The 24371-nt window shown below is 54.9% G+C and overlaps 1 protein-coding gene across 3 annotated transcripts in view; it reads left to right on the top strand.

The window, feature by feature from the left end:
• DLC1 (DLC1 Rho GTPase activating protein) overlaps positions 1 to 24371 on the top strand; it is a 165207-nt gene that overhangs the window by 58407 nt on the left and 82429 nt on the right. For 2 of the 3 annotated variants that reach the window (XM_064149332.1, XM_064149331.1), the window contains exon 1: positions 15878 to 16179. The exons of the other annotated variant lie outside the window; for it this stretch is intronic. In XM_064149332.1, coding sequence (XP_064005402.1) covers positions 16065 to 16179 — 115 coding nt within the window. In that variant the 5' untranslated portion in view covers positions 15878 to 16064. Of the gene's footprint in view, positions 1 to 15877; positions 16180 to 24371 lie in introns of those variants that run through there. 3 annotated transcript variants of the gene reach the window in all.

Below are 24371 nucleotides of genomic sequence, written 5' to 3'. Positions count from 1 at the left end.
GAGTTTGGTGCTCTGCAGTGCTTCACTGGAGATAATCAGGTGTGTTTTGGCTGAGTGCTTCCAGAGTATCAAAGGGTTGTTTTTGTGTTCCTCTGTGCTGTGTGAGGTGGTGGTGTGTGGAACCTGCCGGCAGTGTCAGCTGGGTGTGCTGTGGCACACGCCAGGGAGCGCTGGCAGCTGCTTGCTCCAGCCTTTCTTCCCACTGCTGCTGTGCTTCATGGGCCTCCAAATGGCTTCCCAATAGCCAGATGCCACCTGGCACTCTGGTTCCTGTCTGCTTGGGTTGCTACCCTGGTCTTTTGCTGGTGTGAGACAGCAGTAGTGCTGAACAGCAAGGGTCTGAGAGGCAAGGCAGAGTGCTGAGCAGCTCTCAGAGCTGTGGGGCGGTGGGCTCAGGACGTGGCTGCTGTAGCTGCTGTAGCTGCTGTCACTCAGAGTGTTCCTGCAGTCTGACCTGTGTTTCATGAGCACTTTCTGCAGGGGTTTCACAGCTGCTATTGTTTGGTGTTTCTTTCCCTGAAGCACTTCATTCATGGCCCCGTCCCTGTGATGATGTCCTAACATGCCAGCTGCTTATCACTGTGCCTGCTCTTGGCAGCTGATTTCACACCCCTTGTCCAAGCAGCCCTGCACTTCAGAGGGCTTTTTAACGTCCTTGCAGAGTTTTGTTGCATCTTCAGCGTTTATGTACCACACAAGGTTAAAACCAACCCTCCTGGAAAGCCATTTGCAAAGCCTCGGGGCATGGGGATGTCACAACTGCAGTTTGATACCAAAGAAGTAGAGCTGCAAGGATTTTTTGGTCATAGCTACTGCCTTGTAAAATCAGGGGGGGAGGAATGAAAACAAACTCCAAGCTCTCTGCTTACCTCTTCAGGAGGGAGCCCTCCTGTCCTATCAGTGCTGCTGGTATGGACTAGATGTGTTTTGGGCATACTCCTGATAAGCTCTGCATATTCAGGGAAATCTGTCTCTGGCTCCCTTCTCCCTGCCCAGACCTCAGCGCTGTGAGGTCTTGCAGCCAGTATCATGTTGACTATAAGAATGCTCAGTGGAGCAGCAGCTTGCTGACAGTTCCATGCCTGTGAGCACCAGCTGGGCTGCAACTGGAAACGGAGTTGTCCTTCAATCAGTTCTTTGATCACATTGGGTGATTCTGTGCTCCACAACCTCCCTGGAGGTGTTTGAGGCCAGGGTGGATGAGGCCTTGAGCAACCTGTCCTAGTGGGAGGAGTCCCTGCCTAAGGCAGGGGGTTGGAACTGGGTGATCCTTGAGGTCCTGTCCTCATAGCAGAGATGCTTTGGTACTTTCCAGTGCTTTCCTTAGCAGCAAGCAGACATTTCATTCCTTAAGTGGCCCAAGTTGCTTATGCATCTTAGAAGCTCACAAACTCCTGCTTCTGCGTGGGGCAGTTATTCATCCCTGGGATGAATTCTCCCCTCCGTGGTCTGTGTTTTGCAACAGGCAGCACATTCTGGCTGCAGCACGTCACAGAAAGGTTCAGGTGGAGTGCCTCACTGAAAAGAAGCACTTTTGCAAGGCCCAGCCAGCAAGCCAGACACTATTTTAAATGCAGGGCCAAGCCCAGCACCACCTGAAAACGTTGTTTAGTTGCTTGGCCAGGGCTGGGTGCTAGGTTGGACTGGATGAGCTTGGAGGTATCGTCCAGCCTGGCTGATTCTGTGATTCTGTGCTTGCTGCTTTTGTCAGGGGACGACTGCAGAGGTGCAGAACTGGGCACTTGTAATAGTTATTAACAGTGGAAAGTGCAGGGAAAGCTGTAACTGCAAAGTCCCTTTGGCAAGAGTCTATAAACAGAGCATCGGGCAGGCCATCAGTGGTGCCCTCTGTTGCTTCAGTGGGTGTGACCTGGGCACTGCAAGCCATGTGCTGCGGCACGGCCTGTGGCTGAGTGACCTGCTTTTAGGAAGTCTCAGCGTTCCTGACGCTTCTGGCAATGGTGAAAGACAAGAAACCTCTCCAGGGAACCCTTCTGAAGGCTGGAATTAAGATGGAGCAACAGGCAGCCAGGGACATGATGGCTCAAGCCAAGATGTGACTCAGAGCTGGGGCTATTGGCACCTGCAGCAGGACTGCAGGCCAGCAACCTGTTTCAAAAGACTGCATTGTCAGATACATCTCTCTCTCTCCAGGCCACTTCTCTGTTCCCATGCCTTCACTTACCTGCTGTGAGATTGGTGGGGGGTGGGGATTCATTTCAACTCAGAGCAGCACTGAGGAGAGGGACTTGGGGTGCTGGTAGAGGAGAAGCTCCACAGGAGCCAGCAGTGTGCACTTGCAGTCCAGAGAGCAGCCAGAGCCTGGGCTGCAGCAGGAGCAGTGTGGGCAGCAGGGTGAGGGAGGGGATTCTGCCCCTCTGCTGTGCTCTGCTGAGACCCCACCTGCAGTGCTGCATCCAGTGCTGGAGCCCCTGGGACAAGAAGGATATGGAGGGGCTGGAAGGGGTCCAGAGAATGGCCACGAGGATGAGCAGAGGGCTGGAGCTGCTCTGCTGTGAGCAGAGACTGAGGGAGTTGGGGCTGTGCAGTCTGGAGGGGAGAAGGCTCCCAGGTGACTTTCTTGTGGCCTTCCAGGATCTGAAGAGAGCTACAAGAAAGCTGGGGAGGGATTTTGTAGGCTTCAGGTAGTGACAGAACTGAGGGCAATGGAACCAAGCTAGAAATGGGGAGATTCAGCCTGGGCATTAGGAAGAAGTTGTTCAGCATGAGGGTGGTGAGAGCCTGGCAGGGGTTGCCCAGGGAGGTGGTGGAAGCCTCATCCCTGGAGGTGTATAAGGCCAGGCTGGCTGAGGCTGTGTGCAGCCTGCTCTAGTGTGAGGTGTCCTTGCCCATGGCAGGGGGGTTGGAACTGGCTGCTCCTTGAGGCCCCTTCCAGCCCTGACTGAATCTATGATTCTCATGAGGGTGTTTGTGTCAGAATTGTGTTGTCTCCATCTACAGTCTAAAAACAGTGCCCACAAGAACCTTTGGTCCTTTCCAACCCAAAGCACTCTGTGACTCTGTGCAGCAGGGTGAATCCACTGCCAGGCTCCTGATTCAGGGCTAACCTCAATTTCTGGAGCAGCGTGCTCAAAGCCAAGGTGAAAGGACTAAAAGTCAACATTAGCAGTGCTGCCTAAGCCTCTCTGTGGACCTGCTCCAGGATTTCTCAATCCACCCTCAAATATTTGCAGGGGACAGGGAGCTGTTTGTGACTGTGGGGCATTATTCCAGCAGAGCCAGGGGGGTACCACAGCTTGTTTCTCTTGAGGTGCTGGAACATCAACACTGCAGAGGGATTGTCTAGTCCTAAACAAGTGTTTGATACATGTGAACAGGGTTGGTAGATAATGGGAGGCATCAGAAGCTGTTCTGTGCATAGAACTACTGCCCTGTGCCGTTCTGCTTGGACATGCTTAGAAGAGTTGGGGTAGAAAGAGTAGAAATGAAGTCAGGGAGGTTAAATTCATTCAGTGTTATTTGTTAGCCATGAGGTACAAACCTGGACGAGTTAAGAAGCAGAGGACACATGATTTGATATGGAAAGTAATTGACATTACACACCTGCAGCAGTGATCTTCAGCTTAGCAGCACAGCAAGAGAGCCTGCTCTGAAGAGCTTTCATGGCTCTATCCAGAGTCCTGCCTGCTGAGTTGGAGCTTGGGCTGGATGCTCTTCAAGGCCTTTTCCAAGCAGATCTATTCTGTGGAAAGAGGGCACAGCCTCTCTGGGTAACCCTCAGTACTCTCCCTGACTAGTAGGTTAGAGAGAAATTGCCTCTGCTCTGCCCTGCTGAGGCCACATCTGCAGTGCTGTGTCCAGCTGTGGGCCCCCCAGTTCAAGAGGGACACAGAACTGCTGGAGAGAGTCCAGCACAGAGCCACAAAGGTGCTGAAGGGAATGGAACAGCTCTGTTAGGAGCAGAGCCTGAGGCAGCTGGGGCTGTGCTGCTGGGACAGGAGGGCACTGAGAGGTGACTTCAGTAATGGTTCTCAGTGTGTGCAGGTGAGTGGCAGGAGGCTGGAGCCAGGCTCTGCTGGGTGATGCCCAGGGACAGCACAAGGGGCACTGGGGGGCAGCTGAGTCAGAGAAGCTTGATTCAAAGAGGAGGAGGAATTTTGTCCCTGTGAGGGTGCCAGAGCCCTGGCACAGGCTGCCCAGGGGGGCTGTGGAGTCTCCCTCTCTGGAGATATTCAAACCCAGCCTGGCTGTGCTGCTGTGTGATCTGCTCTGGGTGCTGCTGCTGTGGCAGGGGGTTGGCCTGGGTGAGCTTTGGAGGTGCCTCCCAGCCCCTGGCACTCTGCGATTCTACTTCAGCACAAAGACAAGTGTCAGCCTTTGCCCAGAACCCAGAGCAAGCACTGAAGGGCTTAGTCTGCCTGGTACAGGATACCAGTTTCCACAGCAGTGGGAGGGACTTGCAGGTGAGTTGGCACAGTTGCTGCTTTCCAGTCTCTCTAGCCCTATCCTGCGTAAACTGGGCCAGAGGGAATGAATTGTTCCTATCTGCTGAGTTTCTGCAAGACCTCAGGCTAAGGTCCCCAGTTCCTAGAGAGGCAACTTTCCCTTTGCAGTTGACATTGCAACAGCTCTAACGTTTGCTTTAGCTGAGTATTTGCTTTCCAAACAACAGCGTCAGGTGAGCACCCACACTTCAGGCTGTCCTGCTGGAAGCAGCTGCAGAAACTCTGCCAGAGTACAGGTGGAGCTTTGCCAGACACTTTCACTGGCATTTATGTCACTACTGGAAATCATAAATCATAGGCACCTCCAAAGCTCAGCCACTCCAACCTCCCTGCAGTCAGCAGGGACATCCTCAGGTTGCCCAGAGCCTTCTGGAGCCTCACCTTCAATATCTGTCCTGCACCACAGCCTGGTCCCCAGGCTGGTGACACATGGGTGTGATGGGTGGGCCATGAGATGGATACAGAACTGCCTTGATGGCTGCACCCAAAGAGTGGCTGTCAATGGCTCCATGGCCAAGTGCAGGCCAGGGACAAGTGGAGTCCCTCAGGGATCAGTCCTGGCACCAGTCTTGTTCAGCATCTCTGTGGGTGCCATGGACAGAGGCACTGAGTGCAGCCTCAGCAAGTTTGAGAGTGGTGAGAGGCTGGCATGGGCTGCCCAGGGAGGTGGTTGAGGTCCCATGGCTGGAGGTGTTTGAGGCCAGACTGGCTGAGGCTGTGTGCAGCCTGCTCTAGGGTAGGGTGTCCCTGGGCATGGCAGGGAGTTGGAACTGGCTGCTCCTTGTGCTCCCTTCCAGCCCTGACTGATTCTATGGTTCTGTTCTGAGATCTCCAGGAATAGATCTTCAAGCAGCTCCTGGGTAAGCTGTTGCAGTGTTCCAGCACCCTGAAGGTGCAGGACTTGCTCCTGAATAAAAGTTTGTGTATAGAATCAGAGAATGGTTTAGGTTGGAAGAGACCTCAAAGATCACCTAGTTCCAAACCACTGTCGTAGGCAGGGGCACCTCCCACTAGTACAGGTCACCCAAGGCCCCATCCAGCCTGGTCCTGACCACCTCCCTGGGCATCCTGTGCCAGTGTCTCCCCACACTCACTGCCTTAGTGAGTGTTCCATAGGGGACGGTAGGTCCAGGCAGGGTGACTGCTCTGAGGGGGAGTCAGCAGGGCTGTACAGCACTGAAGCAGGACACAAACATCCCAGTGGCATGCTGGAAGGAACACAGTTCTTTTCTGGTGACTACAGCAGATTCCAGGGAGTCACTGCATAACAGCAAAGTACATCTGAAGCCTGTTGAGGAGCACCAGAGCCTCTTGTGGATCAGATCCTTCACTGTGCAGCCAGCTTCTGCTCTAACAGCCCACCAGTGAGGCTCTGCTTTTATATGCTTTCTTGGAAGGGCTTCTGAGAGCAAAATCTGCCTCTGCTATGTCCAAAGCTATTTCATTTTCTTCATTTCCTTAGCCTCAGCTATTTCCCTCTTCAAAACACAGAGGGGGAGAAGCTTAACCTGAGTGATTTGAGGCCAGCGACAAGGCCAGGCTGTCACTGTGACATGGCATTGATCCGCAGCCTGCACCTTACTGCTCCTGCAGCTGTGCTGCTTGCCAGGAGTCCTTTGATGTCTGCCTTAATTGTGGGACAGCTTTAAATATTTCCTCAGCAAATATTCCAGTGTTGATACTCACTTCAGAGGAAACAAGCAGGGCCTAGGTGCCTCATACTCCTGTGGTGAGCAACTGCAGCTTGAGCTGTCTGCAGGTTTGCTGTCTGGAGCCTTGTAATGGATCTACCTCATTCTGATGGAGGTGTTTCTCTGACAGGAGTGCAGATGTGGGGGGGTTGCTGCTGCCAGCTGTCATACAAGCACAGAGTCAAGCAGGATGGCAGAGAGCTCCAAGCTCAGCCAGCCCAGCCTAGCACCCAGCCCTGGCCAAGCAACCAGACCATGGCACTAAGTGCCCCAGCCAGCCTTGGCTTCAGCACCTCCAGCCACGGCCACTCCACCACCTCCCTGGGCAGCCCATTCCAATGCCAATCACTCTCTCTGACAACAACTTCCTAACAACATCCAGCCTAGACCTGCCCTGGCACAGATCCAGGCTGTGTCCCCTTCTTCTGGTGCTGGCTGCCTGGCAGCAGAGCCCAACCCCACCTGGCTACAGCCTCGCTTCAGGGAGCTGCAGACAGCAATGAGCTTTGTCCTGCTGCCCACACTGCTCCTGAGCCAGCCCAGGATCCCATTGGCTCTGCTGCCCACCTGGGCACTGCTGCCTCTTCAGCTCCTCTCTACCACCACCCCCAGCTCCCTCTCTGCCTGCCTGCTCTCAGCCACTCTGCCCCAGCCTGCAGTGCTGCTTGGGTTTGTTGTGGCCAAAGTGTAGAACCCTGCCCTTGGCCTTGTTCAGTCTCATCCCATTGGCCTCTGCCCACCCATCCAGCCTGGCCAGGTCCCTCTGCAGGGCTCTCCTACCCTCCAACAGCTCCACAGCTACTGCTAGCTTGGTGTCATTTGCAAGCTTACTGATGCTGGGCTCAATCCCCTGCTCCAGATCATCAATACAGATATTGAACATCCTATAGGAGGGAATCCCAGTCCCAAAATAGCTTTTACATCAAAGGTGAGGAACTTGTTCTTCCTTTCCTTTTAAGCTGTCACAAGACTAACAGAAAAGGGTGATAACCAATTGATCAAGTTACCTCTAGCCTAATTTTGTTCAGACTGAGTTCCTGGTAAAGGTTTGTGCTGATTCAGATGAAGTGAAAACAAGTTCCCTTGGTCCTCATTGATACTGACAGGTAATCATTAGCACAGTTTCCAGTGGTGCTGTGGCTGGAAATCAGATGCTGAGCACAAACAGGGGCAGTTCTCCAGCAGTTCTGTGTCTCTCTTGAACTGGGTAGGGCCCAGAACTGGACACAGCACTGCAGATGTGGCCTCAGCAGGGCAGAGCAGAGGGGCAGGAGAACCTCTCTCCACCTGCTCACCACAGCCCTTCTAATGCAGCCCAGAATGGCATTGTCCCTCCTGGCCACCAGAGCACACTGCTGGCTCATGCCCATCCTTCCAGCCTCCAGGGCTCCCACGTCCTTCTCCTCTCCACTGCTCTCCAGCAGCTCAGTCCCCAGCCTATCCTGCTCCCTGGGATTGTTCTTTCCCAGGTGCCAGCCTCTGCACTTGCCCTGTTGAACCTCATTCCGTTTGTCTCTGCCCAGCTCTCAGCCTGTCCCAGTCTGGCTGAATGGCAGCACAGCCTTCTGGTGTGGCAGCCACTGCACCCAGATTGGTGCCATCAGCAAGCTTGCTGCCAGTGCCCTCTGTGCCCTCGTACAGGTCACTGATGAATGCACTGAACAGAACTGGTCCCAGTGCTGACCCCTGAGGGACCCCATGAGTCACAGGCCTCCAGCTAGACTCTGTTCCATTGATGACAACTCTGACTCCTTTCCTTTAATCAGTTCCCAGCCCACCTCACTACTCCATCCCCAGCCCACACCTCCTCAGTTTAGCTGTGAGATGCTGTGGGAGGCAGAGTCAGATGCTTTGCTGCAGCCAAGGTAAAGCACATCCAGTGCTCTGCCATCATCCATCTGCCTGGTCATCTATTTATTATGTGCAGACTTTAAACCCCTGCCTTGCCAGACCAAAAAGCTCCAGATCCCCAGAGAGCAGAGAGAGCTCTTTGGGGTTCAGTGACCCTCTGCCAGGGGCATGCTGAAAACTCAGGAGACAGCCAAAAGCACACCCTGGATCAGGCAGAACTGCAGGCAGTGTGTCCCTGGTGCCAGCTCAGCACTAGGGCTGAGGTGGCTGCAGCACCACTGGCTGCCCAGCCTGGTGATCTGTGCCTTGTTGGAGCTCCTGGCTCCTGTGCTGAACGCCTTCTGGTACAGCAAGAACTGCTGTGCCTGCTTGGAGCATGTCCAGCCTTTGCCACTGGCTCCTTGGTGGTCTGTGAGCTCAGGGGCCCTAAGCTCATCTGCTGCAAGGTGCTTTGGTTAGCTGAGGGCTTTGCCACACCTGGTGGTGTCTAGTGTAGGCACCGCTCAGAGCTCCTCTGCCAGTGCTCCTGTCAGCTCAGATTGCTTGTGCACAGAGCAGGAGTGGCAGCCAGGTCAGAGACTGATCCCTCAGCACGTGGCTGATGCCCCTGGTCTTTAACATGCACCAGGGCAGGACTCTGGAGGGCACAGGCAGTCTCAGCTGCCTCACTGCAGTGCTCTGGTAAGCACTCACTCGTGTCAGCATGGGCTAAGCTGGAAGCTTGGCTGGCTCAGGCCAGGTCTAAAATGGTTTCTCCAAGAGTCTCTGAGCAAACAGCCTCTGCAGCTCTGTCGGAAGGTGCTCGGTTCATAGCCAGTCTGCACTGCATTCCTTTGCACCTGTGCTTTACCTAGGCCCCAGAGAAGAGGCCACGTCTGGTAACCAGCTCCAGAGTGCTAGCCAGGTACACCATGGCTCAGCACCTGCCTAGAAGGAGAAGTGGAAGGCAAAGAGATTTTAATATGTGCCACAATTCTGGGCTGACATTGGAGAAGAGAGGCCAAAATATGTTAAATTCAAGGGGGAAACTAGTAAAGATAAAAATAATGAAACCAGGCACTGCTTCCTCCAGGGAGGTTGCCTGATTCACAGTGTCAGCCTGGGGTCAGCATTTCTTTGTGTTGCAAGGGAGAAATGCAAAGCCTGAGGCTTCTGCCAAGAAGGTATCTCTCAGTTGACTTGCACAGAGCACTGTTTCCAGAGCAAAGCCCTCACCTACACTGGAAGGATTCTGCTTTCACCATCACCATGGCAGGATCTCAAAGCAGGGATCAGTCTCCAGAACTTTTGGAGAGTGATGGAGCTGGGGAGCTGGGGGGGTGCAGCCTGCAGGGGAGAAGGCTCCAGAGGCACCTCAGAGCTGCCTGCCCAGAGCTGAAGGCAGCCTGCAGGAAGGCTGCAGAGGGACTTTGCATCAGGGGCACTAGAGACAGCCCAAGGGGCAATGGTTTGGAGCTGAGGCAGAGCAGGCTGAGAGTGGAGCTGAGGAAGGAGTTGCTGAGTGTGAGGGTGCTGAGAGTGTGTCCCAGGCTGCCCAGGGAGGCTGTGGCTGCCTCCTTGCTGGGGGTGCTGCAGGCCAGGCTGGGTGAGACCTTGAGCAGCTGAGTGTAGCTGAGAGGTGTCCCTGGGCATGGTGTGGAGGGTGGAGGGGCTGAGCTCTGAGCTCCCTTCCAGGCTGAGCCACTCTGGGATTTTGTGACATTCTTACCACTAGCTTGTGTAAGGCTTACTCAAACCATAACCCTCCATGAACCGATTCAGAACTTGCCCAAGATGTCAGATTAGTGCTGGAATGTTTGCAGTGCCCAGGCCCTGGAAGGGGTCTCACTGTCAGAAAGGCTCTGGTGCAGCAGAGAGCTGCTGGGCACTCAGCCCCCCCTCTCTTCCCATGCTGTCAGTCTTTCTTCTGCTCCCTGAGAGGCAGCTGCTTCCTCCAGGGAACAGTCCCATCTCTCCATGCTCAGAGGAGGAGTTCCAAACCTCTCCAGCCGTTAGGAAAGTTGCTAGCAGTGATTAGAGGGACACTGAGGTGTGCAGGTGACCAGAAGGCAGCAGGGCAGGGCAGCTCTGCAGCTCCACAGAGCCAAGGGGTGACACTACAGACACCGCTCACAGACTCAGCAGCGCGACCCAAGCCCCTGCTGGGCACCGTGAAGGTGCAGTCAGAGCCCAGCACCAGTCTGCTTTAGTGAGGAGCTGGGCATTGGAAAGCCAACCCAGAACCCTTCCAGTCCAAGAAGCTGCTACTAACACACTTCTGCAGTGCTTTCAAAGGCATTTCCACAGCAGACAAACTGCAGGGCCTGAGAAGCAGGCATCCGAAAGGAGACTAGCAGAGCAAACTGCCTTTAGTTGCATTGGAGGACTGAGAGATACACACTCAGCCCTTTCCATTTCTTCCCAAGAGGAATCATTGCAGCTTAAGTAAATTAAGCTAACTCTGCTAATCCACAGAGAGAATTCCACATCTGGGACATCTTTGCCACATCTGTGCTGGGGTTTCATGCTTTTTGGTGCTTTGCTCACCACTTCCCAGGACCCCCACTTAAATCTCTCGTATTTTCTGAAGTACTTTCCAGTTCAGCTGAAGATCACAGAATCACAGAGCCAAGCAGGCTGGAAGAGAGCTCCAAGCTCACACAGCCCAACCTAGCACCCAGCCCTGCCCAACCAACCAGACCTTGGCACTAAGTGCTCCAGCCAGCCTTGGCTGCAACACCTCCAGGCACAGCCACTCCACCACCTCCCTGGGCAGCCCATTCCAATGCCAATCACTCTCTCTGACAACAACTTCCTAACAACATCCAGCCTAGACCTGCCCTGGCACAGCTTCAGACTCTGTCCCCTTCTTCTGGTGCTGGCTGCCTGGCAGCAGAGCCCAACCCCACCTGGCTACAGCCTCCCTGCAGGCAGCTGCAGGCAGCAATGAGCTCTGCCCTGAGCCTCCTCTGCTGCAGGCTGCACACCCCCAGCTCCCTCAGCCTCTCCTCACAGGGCTCTGCTCCTCCACCTATTTGTCTCAGATGTGAGCTGTTGCTTCTTGCTCCTTTGCTTCTTCAGCTTCTCAGGGCAGTATTTGGGTCTCTTTTTCCAGTGAGCAGAATTTCCCTGGGCATTTGTGCATCATTTACTCATGAAATACTTTCCCTAGCTCCTTAGCTTTTCTCCCCAGCCCTTCTGCTCTGAAGTGTTTAAAGAAACACTTGTGCTGGCTGCTGCTGCTGCTGCACAGGAGGCTTTGGAAGCCCTCTCCCCACGTGTTGTGTTGCTGCTGGGTTTGATAGCCATGGTTTCTCAAGGCCTGATTTTGCTTACGCCAGAGCCACTGATCCTGCCTTCAACCCCAGCGCAGGCCTCTGCCAAAGCAGCACAGAGACTGCCAGTTCCTGGTTGCTTCTTTATGCACCTGTAAATTCAGTCTTTTATTGGTGCCTCTGAAAACTTGGAGCTGGCAGAATATAAGCAGAGTGAGAGGCTTTCCCAACTGTTACACCTCAGCACCTGGGGAGCTTCTGAACAACAAGAGCCTGCAGCATCTGCCCAGTGAGGAAGGCAGAGCAGGCAGCTTGCCTTTCAGACCCACTGCACCTGGCACTAGCACCACAGAGCTCTTGTTCTTCAAAATGATTCTGTGCTTGGCAGTTAAACTATATTGGGTCAGGAGTGGGGGGAATGGAGCAAAGCTGGAGGTGTGGAGAGTGAGGCTGGAGGTGAGGAGGAAGTTGTTGAGCAGGAGAGTGGTGAGAGGCTGGCAGGGGTTGCCCAGGGAGGTGGTTGAGGCCCCATGGCTGGAGGTGTTTGAGGCCAGGCTGGCTGAGGCTGTGTGCAGCCTGCTCTAGGGTAGGGTGTCCCTGGGCATGGCAGGGGGTTGGCACTGGCTGCTCCTTGTGCTCCCTTCCAGCCCTGACTGATTCTATGATTGTATGATTCTAGGTCAGGTTTGGAGCTAGTGCAGAACAGAGGTCAGGCTGTCAGCCCTACCAACAGAAATTAAGGCTCTTGATTTCACCTTGCTCTTCAGTCTGCAAAGTGCACAGCTTGCTAAACATCTGGTGATGGAATCACAGGCTCCTAGAGGAAGGCACCTGTGATGGTTTGGGAGTTACCTGCCCCCCCACTCCTATGAACTCACCCAGACTAGACTCAGCTGGCTGGAGGTTAAGGACTGAAGCTCTATATTCACAGCTTGGCACAGTATTCAAGCAGAGACTTACAATATCTACAGCATTATACCAGTTAAAGGTAACAGAAACACAACAGCCCTGCCAGGAACCAGAGTCCCCAGCAGGGACTCCCAGCCACCCTTCTGCCTTCTTCCCACCTCTGTACCTTACCCCAGAGTCTGCCTCACGTGCAAGGTGAGCTGGGAGGGTTGGCAAGGGGAGTGAGAAAGCAGGAGGAGTAGTTACACAGAAAGCAGCCCAAGGGAGAGAAACAGGCTCCCAGAAACACACACCACCTGCCTTACCTGTATTGATCTTCTTGCTTTCATGCATCTCAGCCAGCCTGTGAGTGCAGCAGCCATCACCACTGTTTCTTTTTCACAGCCTAGCAGCTAATGTCTCTCACTCAGATATTCCAGTTAGCCTCAAACTAGCACAGGACCTCACAGCTCATCTTGTAACTAGCATTTACTGTGGCACTTCAGCTGAGGCAAGAAACCCCAGCAGAAGAGCATCCTCTAAGAGGCAGCGTTCAGCACTTAGGGCAGTGGCACAGCTTTCTGCTTAGGAACCCGTGGCAGAGAGCAGAAGCTGAAGCCCTGAGTGAAAGGAAGTCAGGCAGTGCTAAAAATAACCCCCAGCCTAGCCTTGCACACAAACGTTTGCAGAGCAGTGGAGCCAGGAGCTGCCCGGCAGAGCTTTCAGCAGTGGGACCTGGGAAGCTGCTGGGGTCTGCTTCTAAACCCTTCCAGAAGCTTGGGTCCACTGTGGGTGACACTTCCTGTGCCATTGCCTCCTTTTCCTTCTGTGTGCTGCTGAGGCCCAGCGGCTCAGAGAGGGCTACAAACAACCCCTCTGCAGAGATTGTGTTCCCAGAGCTGCAGTGGCAGCAGGGAGGAGGGGGGAGGAGGAGAGCTCAGCCTCCTGCGTCACTTCATAAAGCACTCCTTACAGAGGGCAGCGCTAACCAAAACAGCTTCCCTGAGACCCTGAACCTCCCTAAATCTTCTCAGGAATGAGCTTTTTCCATCCTGCCCTGTGAGCACTGGACTTTGTCTTTGGTTTAAAATTTCTGGCTGCACTTTGATCTCTCTGCTCAGGGCGTGCTCAGTCTGCACTCTGAATTACCTCACTGCTTACCTCCGGGCTCAGACGAGCCCAGCACACATAACGCCCCCCACGCAGCCACCAGAGCCACCCCAGCTTGTGTGGGACTCGTTCAGCCCTGTTCTACCAGGACTTGTCCTCACAGTCCATGCTGCTGCTGGTCACTGCAGGCAAGCTCAGACCCTGCTGCTTCAGCACCATCCTAGAAGAGAACAGAGTCACAGAATCAGTCAGGGCTGGAAGGGACCACAAGGAGCAGCCAAAGGGAGTCAGATTTTCCATACCATGGATCTGGAAGTTACTGCAGGTGTGAGATTCAGGAGATGTCTCCCTGCAGCCAGCCAGGCCTGCAAGAGGGAAGGAAATAGGCCTGAGCTAGAGGGTTCAAAGTAACCCCATCTGGAGCTGTGTTGGAACCAGGGTACCATTTGCTTTGCTGTATCAACCCAGCCCCTCAGGCCATGCTGCTGGTGAAGCTGACACAGGCACTGGCAGCTAAAAACCTGCTGAAACTACTTCCTGCTTCTTTGCCTTCTGCTCTCCTCTGGCAGTGGTCCTCAGCTGAAACAGGGAAGTATAAACATCCAGCTCCAGATTTAGATGCTGCTTGCTGCATCCTCTTCAGAAGTGAGCCACTGCTCTTCTGAGCTGGTCACTCCTGGAAGCAGCAGCAGATGCCACTGGAACGGGGTTGGTGTGCTTTGAGTGGGCAGATGCACTCTGGGCATCACATGAGCACTTGCCAGTGTCACTTGCTCTCCAAGGAGGTTTTGCCATCCTGCTGTAAAAAGGAGCTGCTGTGATTTTAAGGGTGTCTGATCACACTGAACTCCAGAGAGCTGGCTGCTGCTTTCTCCACCCAGCCTCCCCAAGGAGGGGTGCTGCAGGGAGGAGAGCACCTGCAAACTGCAGAGCTCCCTTGCTGCCCTTGGTGTGGCTCAAAGATGTGCACAGGACACCAGTGTCTGTAGAGGCTCCACACAGGCAGGAGACAAACGCCCCGAGGAGGTGAGGAGCCAGTTCTCCCCTTGCTCACACTACTGCAAATGCCACCCATTTCCTTTCACCATCCGAGTCAAATCAGGGTTTGTCTTGAAGGAAACGAGGAGTGCTGGAAAGGGAGGGAACTGAGAAGGCATGGGGGGAAGGCTGCAGCAAGTTAGAAAGTGTGAAGCAGATTATCTGGTATAAAGTGAACAGAAACCCTGTTTTGTGCCAGTGCAGGAATTCAAAGGGAGTGCAAATCCACAGGCTGAAACCCGGGAATCTGTAATGTGATCCTGTGTGCCAGCCCTGGGAGAAATCCATCAGGGCTGGTGTAATGGTAACCACGGCTCCTGGGGACAGCAGAGGTAGCTGATCAGCAGCTGCAGCTATCATACAATCACAGAATGGGTTAGCTTGGAGGGGTCCTCACAGCTCAGCCAGTTCCAACCCCCTGCCATAGGCAGGGGCACCTCCCACTAGAACAGGTCACTCAAGGCCCCATCCAGCCTGGCCTTGAACACCTCCAGGGAGGTTGTGGAGCACAGAATCACCCAATGTGATCAAAGACTACCCAGGGTGATTGTGTGCTCCACAGCCTCCGTAGGCAACCTATGCCAATGTGATGGAAGATCACATCTCTTCTGAAGGCTGCAAGAATGAAGGACTCCACCTTGCACACGACCTCAGTGCACAGTTCTCGCTCTCCCTGATAGCAGAGGGGGTAGGTGTTGAGGCTGGGATCTCTCAGCTCTTCACACATTACCATACCTAATATTAGGAAGGGAGTGGAAGTCTCAGCTACCTCTGTTCTTCCCTCAGGGAAGCCACAGGGCACAGCAGTCAATTAAAAAGGGCCAAATAAGCAAGGTCAGATGGCTTCATCTGCTGTGACTGTTAATCTCAGCTCTTCCCACTGGGCACCTTACCCTGGCCTTCAGCAGAGAGGACCTCCCTCTCTTTTCTCCTTCTCTCCTCTTGTCCTTTCATTTCTTATTTCTGTCCCTTTATAGAATAGAGTCACAGAATCCAGCAGGTTGGCAGAGAGCTCCCAGCTCGGCCAGCCCAACCTAGCACCCAGCCCTGGCCAAGCAACCAGACCATGGCACTAAGTGCCCCAGCCAGGCTTGGCTTCAACACCTCCAGCCACGGCCACTCCACCACCTCCCTGGGCAGCCCATTCCAATGCCAATCACTCTCTCTGCCAACAACTTCCTCCCAGTATCAAGCCTACTGCCTTGGCACGAGGTATTATGTACAGGGCATGCAGAGTTCCATGCCACAGACAGGGTGACAGGGGAACAAAATAAAACAGCCCAAACTGCAGGCACTTAAAAGTTACTTTTCTATTTCTTACCTTTTCCCTGTCAAAACATGAAAGATTCCCTGAGATATCAGCTAAGCAGGGAAATATTATCCTAATAAATGAGCATGCAAGTATGTGCCTGGTAAGTTATTTGATTAAACAGGAAGCTCGAATCCTGCAGCTCTCCAGCAGCAAAGCCCCGGCTCTGACTCCATCGTTAGCTCATTTGTAAACTGTTCCAGATGTAAGGCGCTGGCAGCGCTCCAGCAGCCTGGCCGCAGTCTGAGCTTCCCTGCAGCCGCAGTGCGAGCTGCAATGCCTGCCTGCAAGGCAGAGCTCCGCCGGGCTGATGACACACTGTAGAGAGTAGCAACCTGCCTGCCTGCCTGCCTGCCTGCCTGCGGAGGGGAGTTCAGACAGCTCCAGGAAAAGGATGCCCTTTTTCCTGGGGCCGAGGTGCAGCCCTGCGGATCCGGATGCGTGATCGATCTGCATTATGCATCACCCGCTGAAAGCCCCTCTGAGGAGATCATTTAGTGACCATATCAGGGACTCCACCGCCAGAGCCTTGGATGTTCTCTGGAAGAACACGAGAGACAGACGACTGGCAGGTGAGAAGGACCTTCCGTGAGCATGCTGTGAGGCTCCTGCGAGCCCACGCTCGGTGCTGGTGGTCAGCGGTGTGATTTGCACAGCGCCGCGGTGCTGCCCCTGGGGGTTCCCCCAGCCTTTTGTTTCCCTGCAGTGTCACCGCGGTGCGCCGCCGGCACTGTGTGCGCGCCTCTGAGCTCCAGTTAAGGCAGAGGGGAGTGAGGCTTGGTCTGGCCCCGGCGCGCAAGCCGCGCAGGCTGCGCCGTGCTCTGCGCTGCGCTCCGCGTTCGCAGCCGGGAGGGTGTCAGCTGAGCGGCACAGAGCCGCTGCTGCTGTGTCCTCTGGCTCGGGCTGCAGCGCTCGGGGAGCCAAGTCAGGGATCAACCAGCTCTAGCCTTACGCTGCAGGCTCGGATTTTGCCTGCAAACACCCCAAACTTGAGGGCTGGAGGAGAGGATGTTTTAGCTCACTTGACGTTCCTCTTCTGCTACGATCTGTCTGTTCGGCCGAATGCTTTTCACTTGCCCTGCTGTGGCTGCAGCGTGCAGAGGGCTCAGAAGAGGCAGCAGAGATGCCTCCTGGGTGCGCCGTGCCAGAGGCGTCTCCATCTGTTTGTATAGCTGCGGCCGGGGCGGTTTGTCTCGCAGGGAGGGAAGAGAAATGTGAGTAACGATAAGATCAAGGATGAGGTGACCAAGAGGCAGCCTCTGTGGCTCACTAATGTAAATTGAACTTTTACATCATTCTGCTGCACCTATGTTTTGGAGAAACAGGAGCAGCTAAGTGCATAAGAGACATCTGTGCTGGCCGCCGGCTCCACTCCAGTCACAGCAGGTGATGGGGCAGTGAGTGGCCACGGCCAGTAGCTAAAACTTGCTGTAAGTTAGAGGAGCTCATGAAAACCTTGTTCTGGCCACTGTGGCTAGGTCAGGTCTGTGCCGGGCCCCATAAACGGCAAGGCTCAAGTGTTTCCCGGGCAAAGGACCTCAGCTTTGTCAGTGAGTTACAGCAAAGCCTCATGGTGGCAGGAGATGGGGACGTCACACCGGCTTCAGTGACCACAGACATGGCAGGGCTGTGAAAGTGGTGGGCATTGGCTCTGTTCCATGGCAGACTGAACCCAGGGGCACGCTGGAAAGCTGGACGTCTCTGGCAGCTTAAAGACTGCAGGGCATGCAGCCGCAGCCCCTGGCGTTCGGGACGCTGCCGGAGCTCCCCTGGAAGGAGCACCGAGAGCAGAGCAATTCCAAGTGCAAAGGCAGGGACGCTGCACACATCTATAAAAGGGAAGCCGGTGGGGCCAAGTCAGCTTTTGTTTCATCTGCAAGTTGCCTGCTCAGCTGGACACTTGTTTACCCTGGCGTTCGCTCCAGTTCCACCTGCTAGAGATGTTTGTAAGGCCACTTTCAAGTCAGCTTTTCAGTTTACAGTGAAGCTCAGGCTGGCATTTGCATCAGCAGGCTCCAAGTGCCCTTGGCCCGTGGCCATGGAAGACAACTACTCCCAAATGGCTTCTCTCAAGTGCTTTTTTGGGCAGCTCCCATGGGCCGGTGCACAGTGACGCTGGATTTGCAGCCGCCGAACGTGCCCTGCCCGTGGCAGTCTGCAGCTCTTATCGGGCTCTGATAGCTGCATATATTTAACCTCACATGTGATGGTCGAACACGCGAGGGCAGGCAGCTGCTAACTGTACTGCTGCAGGCTCTGTCGCATTCCCGGAGCCGCGCAAGGACCCTGCCCCTCCAGCCTCTTCAGCCCTGCCGATAAGGGCCGCCGTGCTTCTGTTCTGCTTGGCAGATGGCTCGCAGCCCGCACAGCTTTTGTCAAGACGAGGCTCAGGTGCTGGAGGACCCTTCAAAGCAGCGGCAGCTCCGTTTTTCAGGCTGTGCTGGCAGTGTACGCTTGTCAGTGCTGTAGTATGTTTGGGCTGCTGCCACTCAGAAAGCCAGAGCAACAGCGGGCTGGACCCCCAGGCACTGCACTGTGGCACTGGAGTAGGTCTCAGGAGGCACTCCTGAAGATAATCCACGAGAAGCAGAGATGCAGGAAGGGAGGCAAAACAGCCACGAGTTGTGTTGTTGTTCTGTTTGTTCTCTGGGCTATCAGCAGTTTAAACTGCTGACTACCTAAAAATGGTCCAAAAGGGTCAGGCCACTGAAGAAAGCAGTGCCTCGAGCACAGCAGTTTGTGTTATCAGGACACACCTTTAAAAAGGCACATGATATTTGCCAAGGAAAGCAGAAAATGTGAACTATGCATTCTTCATGGAAAAGTCATCCAGAAAATGCTCTGCCTTTGAGGAGCAAGCTGCTGCTGCTGGCCTGCACACCACAACAGCAAACCCTGTCCCAGCAGCTCATCTGAGCCATCAGGAAGGCAGTGCCAGCCATCTCCTGGCAGGGGGAACAGCACGGAAAAGGTCCTCTCCATTAGGCCGTGGAGCCTTGGTGACAGCAGAGAAGCACAGCATTAGTCTGGGGCAAAAGAGCCACGGAAGTATTTAAAAGGCTGCTAGAATTGCATGGAACTAAAGGATTGCAGCTAAGGGTGCCCTGGTTTTGAGCTGACCCTGTGAGCGTGTGCAGGTGGATGTGTAGAATGGCCTGAGATGAGAGGGGCCTTAGAGAGCACCTAGTTCCACCTGCCCTGCCATGGGTAGGAACATCTCCTACTAGACTCCAACCTTCTTTCGGGGAGTTGAGAGCCAGAAGGCCTCCCCTCAGCCTCCTTTTCCTCAGGCTGAGCAAGCCCAGTTCCCCCAGGCAGTCCTGATGGGACCTGCCCATGTAGAAAGTCCAGGTGAGGAGCAGAAGATCCTGGACCCTCCTGCCAGACTCAGGGCTGCTTTGGGCATTGGCTGCCAGCCCAGAGGCGAGCACTGGCTTGAGCAGGTGGAGCTGCTGGATCCCTTCTGCAGACCTACCCAAGCTGCCAGTGCTTAGATGAGTCTGCCCCTGTCTTTCCAGGGCAGACTGGGAGCTGCTGAACTGCAGCTGGCTTGGCCAAGGGGTAAGGCCTGGTCATCACCTGCTTGTGGTGAGGACCACGAATGCTGTGCCTTGAAAACCGCTGGCGAGCCCTGAGCTGCCCCAGTGGTGCTGAGCAGTGTGACTTGGCCCCAGCCTCGTGAGTTGGGTAACAGCTGGCCCTGATGACCTTTTCAACCAGAAGGATTCTGTGATTTTAGAGCAGCCTCCTCAAGACCCCACATCCCACCCACCTGTGCCATCCTTTCTGCAGAGTTCCACCTGCCAGAGCTGGATGCCTCCTGTTCAGAATGAAGTGGCTTTGCCACACTGCCTGCTGCTTGCTTTTGCTTCCTGTTAGTTGCCAAAGCAGCAAAAACTACTGCTTGCTGAGATCTGCCACAGGCCACCCCTCGTTCTGCCTGCCTTGCTGGTGTGGGCATCATCTGCAAAGGCTGCCTTTGGCCTTGCAACTCACATGGCCACAGAGAGAGCTCTCTGTGGTCCAGCAAACAGCCCCTTCCTATCCAGTATCCTTTCAGAAGCCTGGCAGCCAGCTTGAGCCTCCCTCCCAAGCTGGATTCCTTTTGAATCTCCTTATGGAGGGTTTCTTTGCAGGCCACTTGGCCTTGTCCTTTTAATTTTTAGTCTCTGGTGATTAGCTGGAATTACATCATCAAGTTTTTCTTACTTACTGGCTGTGCCAACCTCTGTGTGACTTGTCTAGGGGCCACTGGGAGCATCTGCAGCACCTTGTCTGCTCTTGCTGATAGACAGTTTGTTCTTCATTATCGGTGTCCCTGTGTCTCCACTGAGTTTGTAATTGCTGCTTTCACTTAGCCTTTCCCCTTAGCTCTGCTGCCTGTGCCCAGCAGGAGCAGGGCAGTGATGGTGCTCTTGTGCTCGGCCCTGGGGAGATCCCAGCTTGAGCACTGGGTTCAGTTCTGGACACCACAGCATAGGAGAGACATTGAGGTGCTGGAGGGTGTCCAGAGGAGAGCAATGAAGCTGGGGAGGGGTTTGGAGGGCGTCCTGGGAGGAGTGCCTGAGGGAGCTGAGAGTGTTTAGTGTGAAGAAGAGAAGGCTGAGGAGAGACCTCACTGCTCTGTGCAGCTACCTGAGAGGAGGTTGGAGTTGGTCTCTTCTGCCAAGCAACCAGAGATAGGATGAGAGGCAATGGGCTTGAGCTGTGCCAGGGCAGGGTTAGGTTGGACACGAGGAAAAACTTCTTTAGTGAGAGAGTGGTGAGGAGTTGGAACAGGCTGCCCAGGGAGTCACCGTCCCTGGAGGTGTTCAGGAAGCTGTGGACGTGGAGCTTCAGGACATGGTTTGGTTGGGCTATTGCTGACTCAGTGATCTTAAAGCTCTTTTCCAGCCCTGATGATTCCATGACTCTCTGATTCTCTGCCTTTTCATGCATTGCAGAACCTGGCAGCATGAGCCTTACTCACTCTTCAGTGATTTCCAGCCACTGGTTCTACTCCTAGGCACATACACAGCAATTTATAGGAGCTAAAGGGAGGCAGGGAAGGAATTGTCATCCCTGGGGAAATGCTAAGGCCCCAGGTTAAAGTGCTCTGCATTGCACTGCACCTGTTCCTACATCTATACTCTGGCAGAACAGAAACTGCAGCTTGAAGTGTTAGCTTTGTTCTGAGATTGGAGAAAGACTTACAGAGTGTGGGGGTGGAAGAAGGGTTTAGGAAACAGCTATGCTGGGAAAGCTGATAGTCCTTGAAGCACAGCTTCACCTCTGTCACTCTGGCTGCAGCAGCATCTTCAGGGCCCTGCTGGCCCTCTAGCTGGAGACAGCTTCCTATAGCTTTGGTGCTCTGCTCAGGCTCTTACAGAAGCTTTAGCAGCACTGAGAGCTGGAGAAGGCTGAGGTACTGGTTTGGCATTGATGTCTGTCTGTGGAGAGGCTGTCATCTGTGGGAAAGGACCGGGCAAAGACAAGGGGCACTGGGTGGCAGCTGAGATAGAGGAAGCTTCACTTAGGAGGAGGAATTTTTCCCTGTGAGGGTGCCAGAGCCCTGGCACAGGCTGCCCAGGGGGGCTGTGGAGTCTCCCTCTCTGGAGATACTCAAGAGCTGCCTGGCTGTGTTCCTGTGTGATCTGCTCTGGGTGCTGCTGCTCTGGCAGGGGGTTGGCCAGATGATCACTCGAGGTCCCTTCCAGCCCCTGGCAGTCTGTGATTGCATGAAAGAGGAACAGCAGTTGTGTGGTAGCAAAAGCAGCTGTTGCCCTAAGAAAGCAGGTAGGGCACCCTGGCTGCAAAGGGGAATCCATCACTGGTGCTGCTGGAATGGCCAAATAATCACACAGAATCACAGAGTGATAGGGGCTGGAAGGGACCTCTGGAGGTCATCTAGTCTGACCTCCAGCACTGCAGGTTCACCTGGAGCTGCTTGCACAGGATGGCATCCAGGTAGTTGCAGACAGCAGTGAGCTCTGCCCTGAGCCTCCTCTGCTGCAGGCTGCACACCCCCAGCTCTCTCAGCCCCTCCTCACAGGGCTGTGCTCCAGGCCCCTCCCCAGCTTCATCACCCTTGCTCCCCTTTAGACTGCGAAGGAGCTCTGCTGTTACTTACAGAATGACTGAACAAGCTCCCAGTGTAAGAAAGCTTTGGAGACAACCTCCCTTTGGTTGATGGGATGCAGCATCCTGCAGACCTTTCATGTTCAGAAGAGCACACTTGTGCCACGACCCGTGCTGAGTCAGCTGCTCATTGTCGAGGCTGCCCCTCCGCACTTGCAGGGAGCTACAGAAAGTGCAGTCTGCCTCCTCAGCACTGCTGCTTTCATTCAGGAGCTGCTGCACCTCCCCAGTCCTGCCACCCAAGTCCTCATTTAAAATGGCATTGGGAACTAAATGTTAGATTCTTATTGGGGCTTCTGGTTTCTAATTTCTCACTCTCTGTGTGGAGTTGCAGGAAGTGCCAGCAGGCTGGTGACTGCCTGAGCATCATTCTGGTGCTGCTCACCTCCAGCTGCTGCACTGCCTTGTTTCCAGAGGGAAATGAGCCATCCAGAGGGACTTAGGCTGCAGAGGTGGCACAAGACAACCTCAGGAGGTTCAACAAGACCAAGGGCAGTGTCCTGTGTCTGGGTCGAGGCAATGCCAAGCACCAATCCAGGCTGGGCAGTGAGTGGCTGCAGAGCAGCCCTGAGGAGAGGCACTTGGGGTGCTGCTAGAGGAGAAGCTCCACAGAAGCCAGCAGTGTGCACTTGCAGCCCAGAAAGCCAAGCAGAGCCTGGGCTGCAGCAGCAGCAGTGTGGCCAGCAGGGCCAGGGAGGGGATTCTCCCCCTCTGCTCTGCTCTGCTGAGACCCCACCTGGAGTCCTGCATCCAGTTCTGGAGCCCCTGGGACAAGAGGGCTGTGGAGATGCTGGAGAGTGTCCAGAGCAGGGCCAGGAGGATGCTGAGAGGCTGCAGCAGCTCTGCTGTGAGCACAGCCTGAAAGAGTTGGGGCTGTGCAGCTGGAGCAGAGGAGGCTCCCAGGGGACCTTCTTGTGGCCTTCCAGCATCTGAAGGGGCTACAAAAAAGCTGGGGAGGGCCTTTTGAGGCTGTGAGGGAGTGTCAGGAGTGGGGGGAATGGAGCAAAGCTGGAGGTGGGGAGAGTGAGGCTGGAGGTGAGGAGGAAGTTGTTGAGCAGGAGAGTGGTGAGAGGCTGGCAGGGGTTGCCCAGGGAGGTGGTTGAGGCCCCATGGCTGGAGGTGTTTGAGGCCAGGCTGGCTGAGGCTGTGTGCAGCCTGCTCTAGGGTAGGGTGTCCCTGGGCATGGCAGGGGGTTGGAACTGGCTGCTCCTTGTGTCCCTTCCAGCCCTGACTGATTCTGTGCTTCTGTGATGCTGTTTCCAGTCCCCTCATGCTGCTGGTTTGAAGTCTGATACCAGCAGAGGTTGGAGCACTCACAGGGAAAACTGCAGAGCAGCTCCTCGATCCCCTGGGGTCTTTGTGCTGGATGTTGTGCAGCAGAGCTGAGATGCAGTGCTGGGGACAGGGCAGTTGGAAAGCTTTAGTTGTGGCTTGCACATTTTGCTCCAGCAGTGAAATTTCAAACACTTCTTCCACGGAGCTCCACTCTCCCTTCTGTCACCAGCCTGCAGCAATGGCACTGTTTAGTCCAGGCTCCCAGGCAGCAGGGCTCAGGGTGATGAGCATGGCAGAGGGGTGGCTGCTGCAAAGTCCTTCTCCATTCCAGCTACAACAGCTGGAGGGGATTGATGAGGCACAGCCTTTTCCCACTCCTTTGCTCTTCCACAGCTCTTGCCTCTGCTCCGCTCAGACCTCACCTCCAATCCTGCCTCCAGGGCTGCTGTCCCCAGTAGGAGGAGGACACAGAGCTGTTGGAGGGGGGCCAGAGGAGGCCACAAAGATGCTGCGAGGGCTGGAGCAGCTCTGCTGTGAGCACAGCCTCAGGGAGCTGGGGGGGTGCAGCCTGCAGGGGAGAAGGCTCCAGGGGCACCTCAGAGCTGCCTGCCCAGAGCTGAAGGCAGCCTGCAGGAAGGCTGCAGAGGGACTTTGCATCAGGGGCTCTAGAGACAGCCCAAGGGGCAATGGTTTGGAGCTGAGGCAGAGCAGGCTGAAAGTGGAGCTGAGGAAGGAGTTGCTGAGTGTGAGGGTGCTGAGAGTGTGTCCCAGGCTGCCCAGGGAGGCTGTAGCTGCCTCCTGCCAAAGGTGAGCCTGCCTCCTGATCAAAGATCACATTGGGTGATTCTGTACTCCACAACCTCCCTGGGCAACCTGTGCCAGTGTCTCACCACCCTCACTGCAAACAACTTTTTCCTAACATCCAGCTGCAATCTCCCCTCTTCCACTTCAAACCCATTCCTCCTCCTCCAGCCATTACCAGACCTTGTCAGTAGTCCCTCCCCAGCTCTCCTGCAGCCCCCTTCAGATCCTGCAAGGCCACTCCAAGGTCTCCTCCAAGCCTTCTCCTCTCCAGGCTGCACAGCCCCAACTCTCCCAGCCTGTGCTCACAGCAGAGCTGCTGCAGCCCTCTCAGCATCTTGGTGGCCTCCTCTGCACTGGCTCCAACACTTCCATGTCCTGCTTGTGCTGGGGGCTGCAGAACTGCCCCCAGGACTGCAGGTGGGGTGTGAGGAGAGCAGAGCCAAGGGGCAGAATCCCCTCCTGTGCCCTGCTGGCCGTTTGAACTGGCATTTGCACTGCTGCAGCTCTGCTAACATCTGGACAGCCTCCTGGCGTCAGGGCTGGGTGATGGGATCCAGATGTTGTCCCT

The sequence above is a fragment of the Pogoniulus pusillus genome, chromosome 9, assembly GCF_015220805.1.
Source record: "Pogoniulus pusillus isolate bPogPus1 chromosome 9, bPogPus1.pri, whole genome shotgun sequence".
NCBI classification, from domain to species: Eukaryota; Metazoa; Chordata; class Aves; order Piciformes; family Lybiidae; genus Pogoniulus; species Pogoniulus pusillus.
This window is presented reverse-complemented; position numbering and strand designations above follow the sequence as displayed.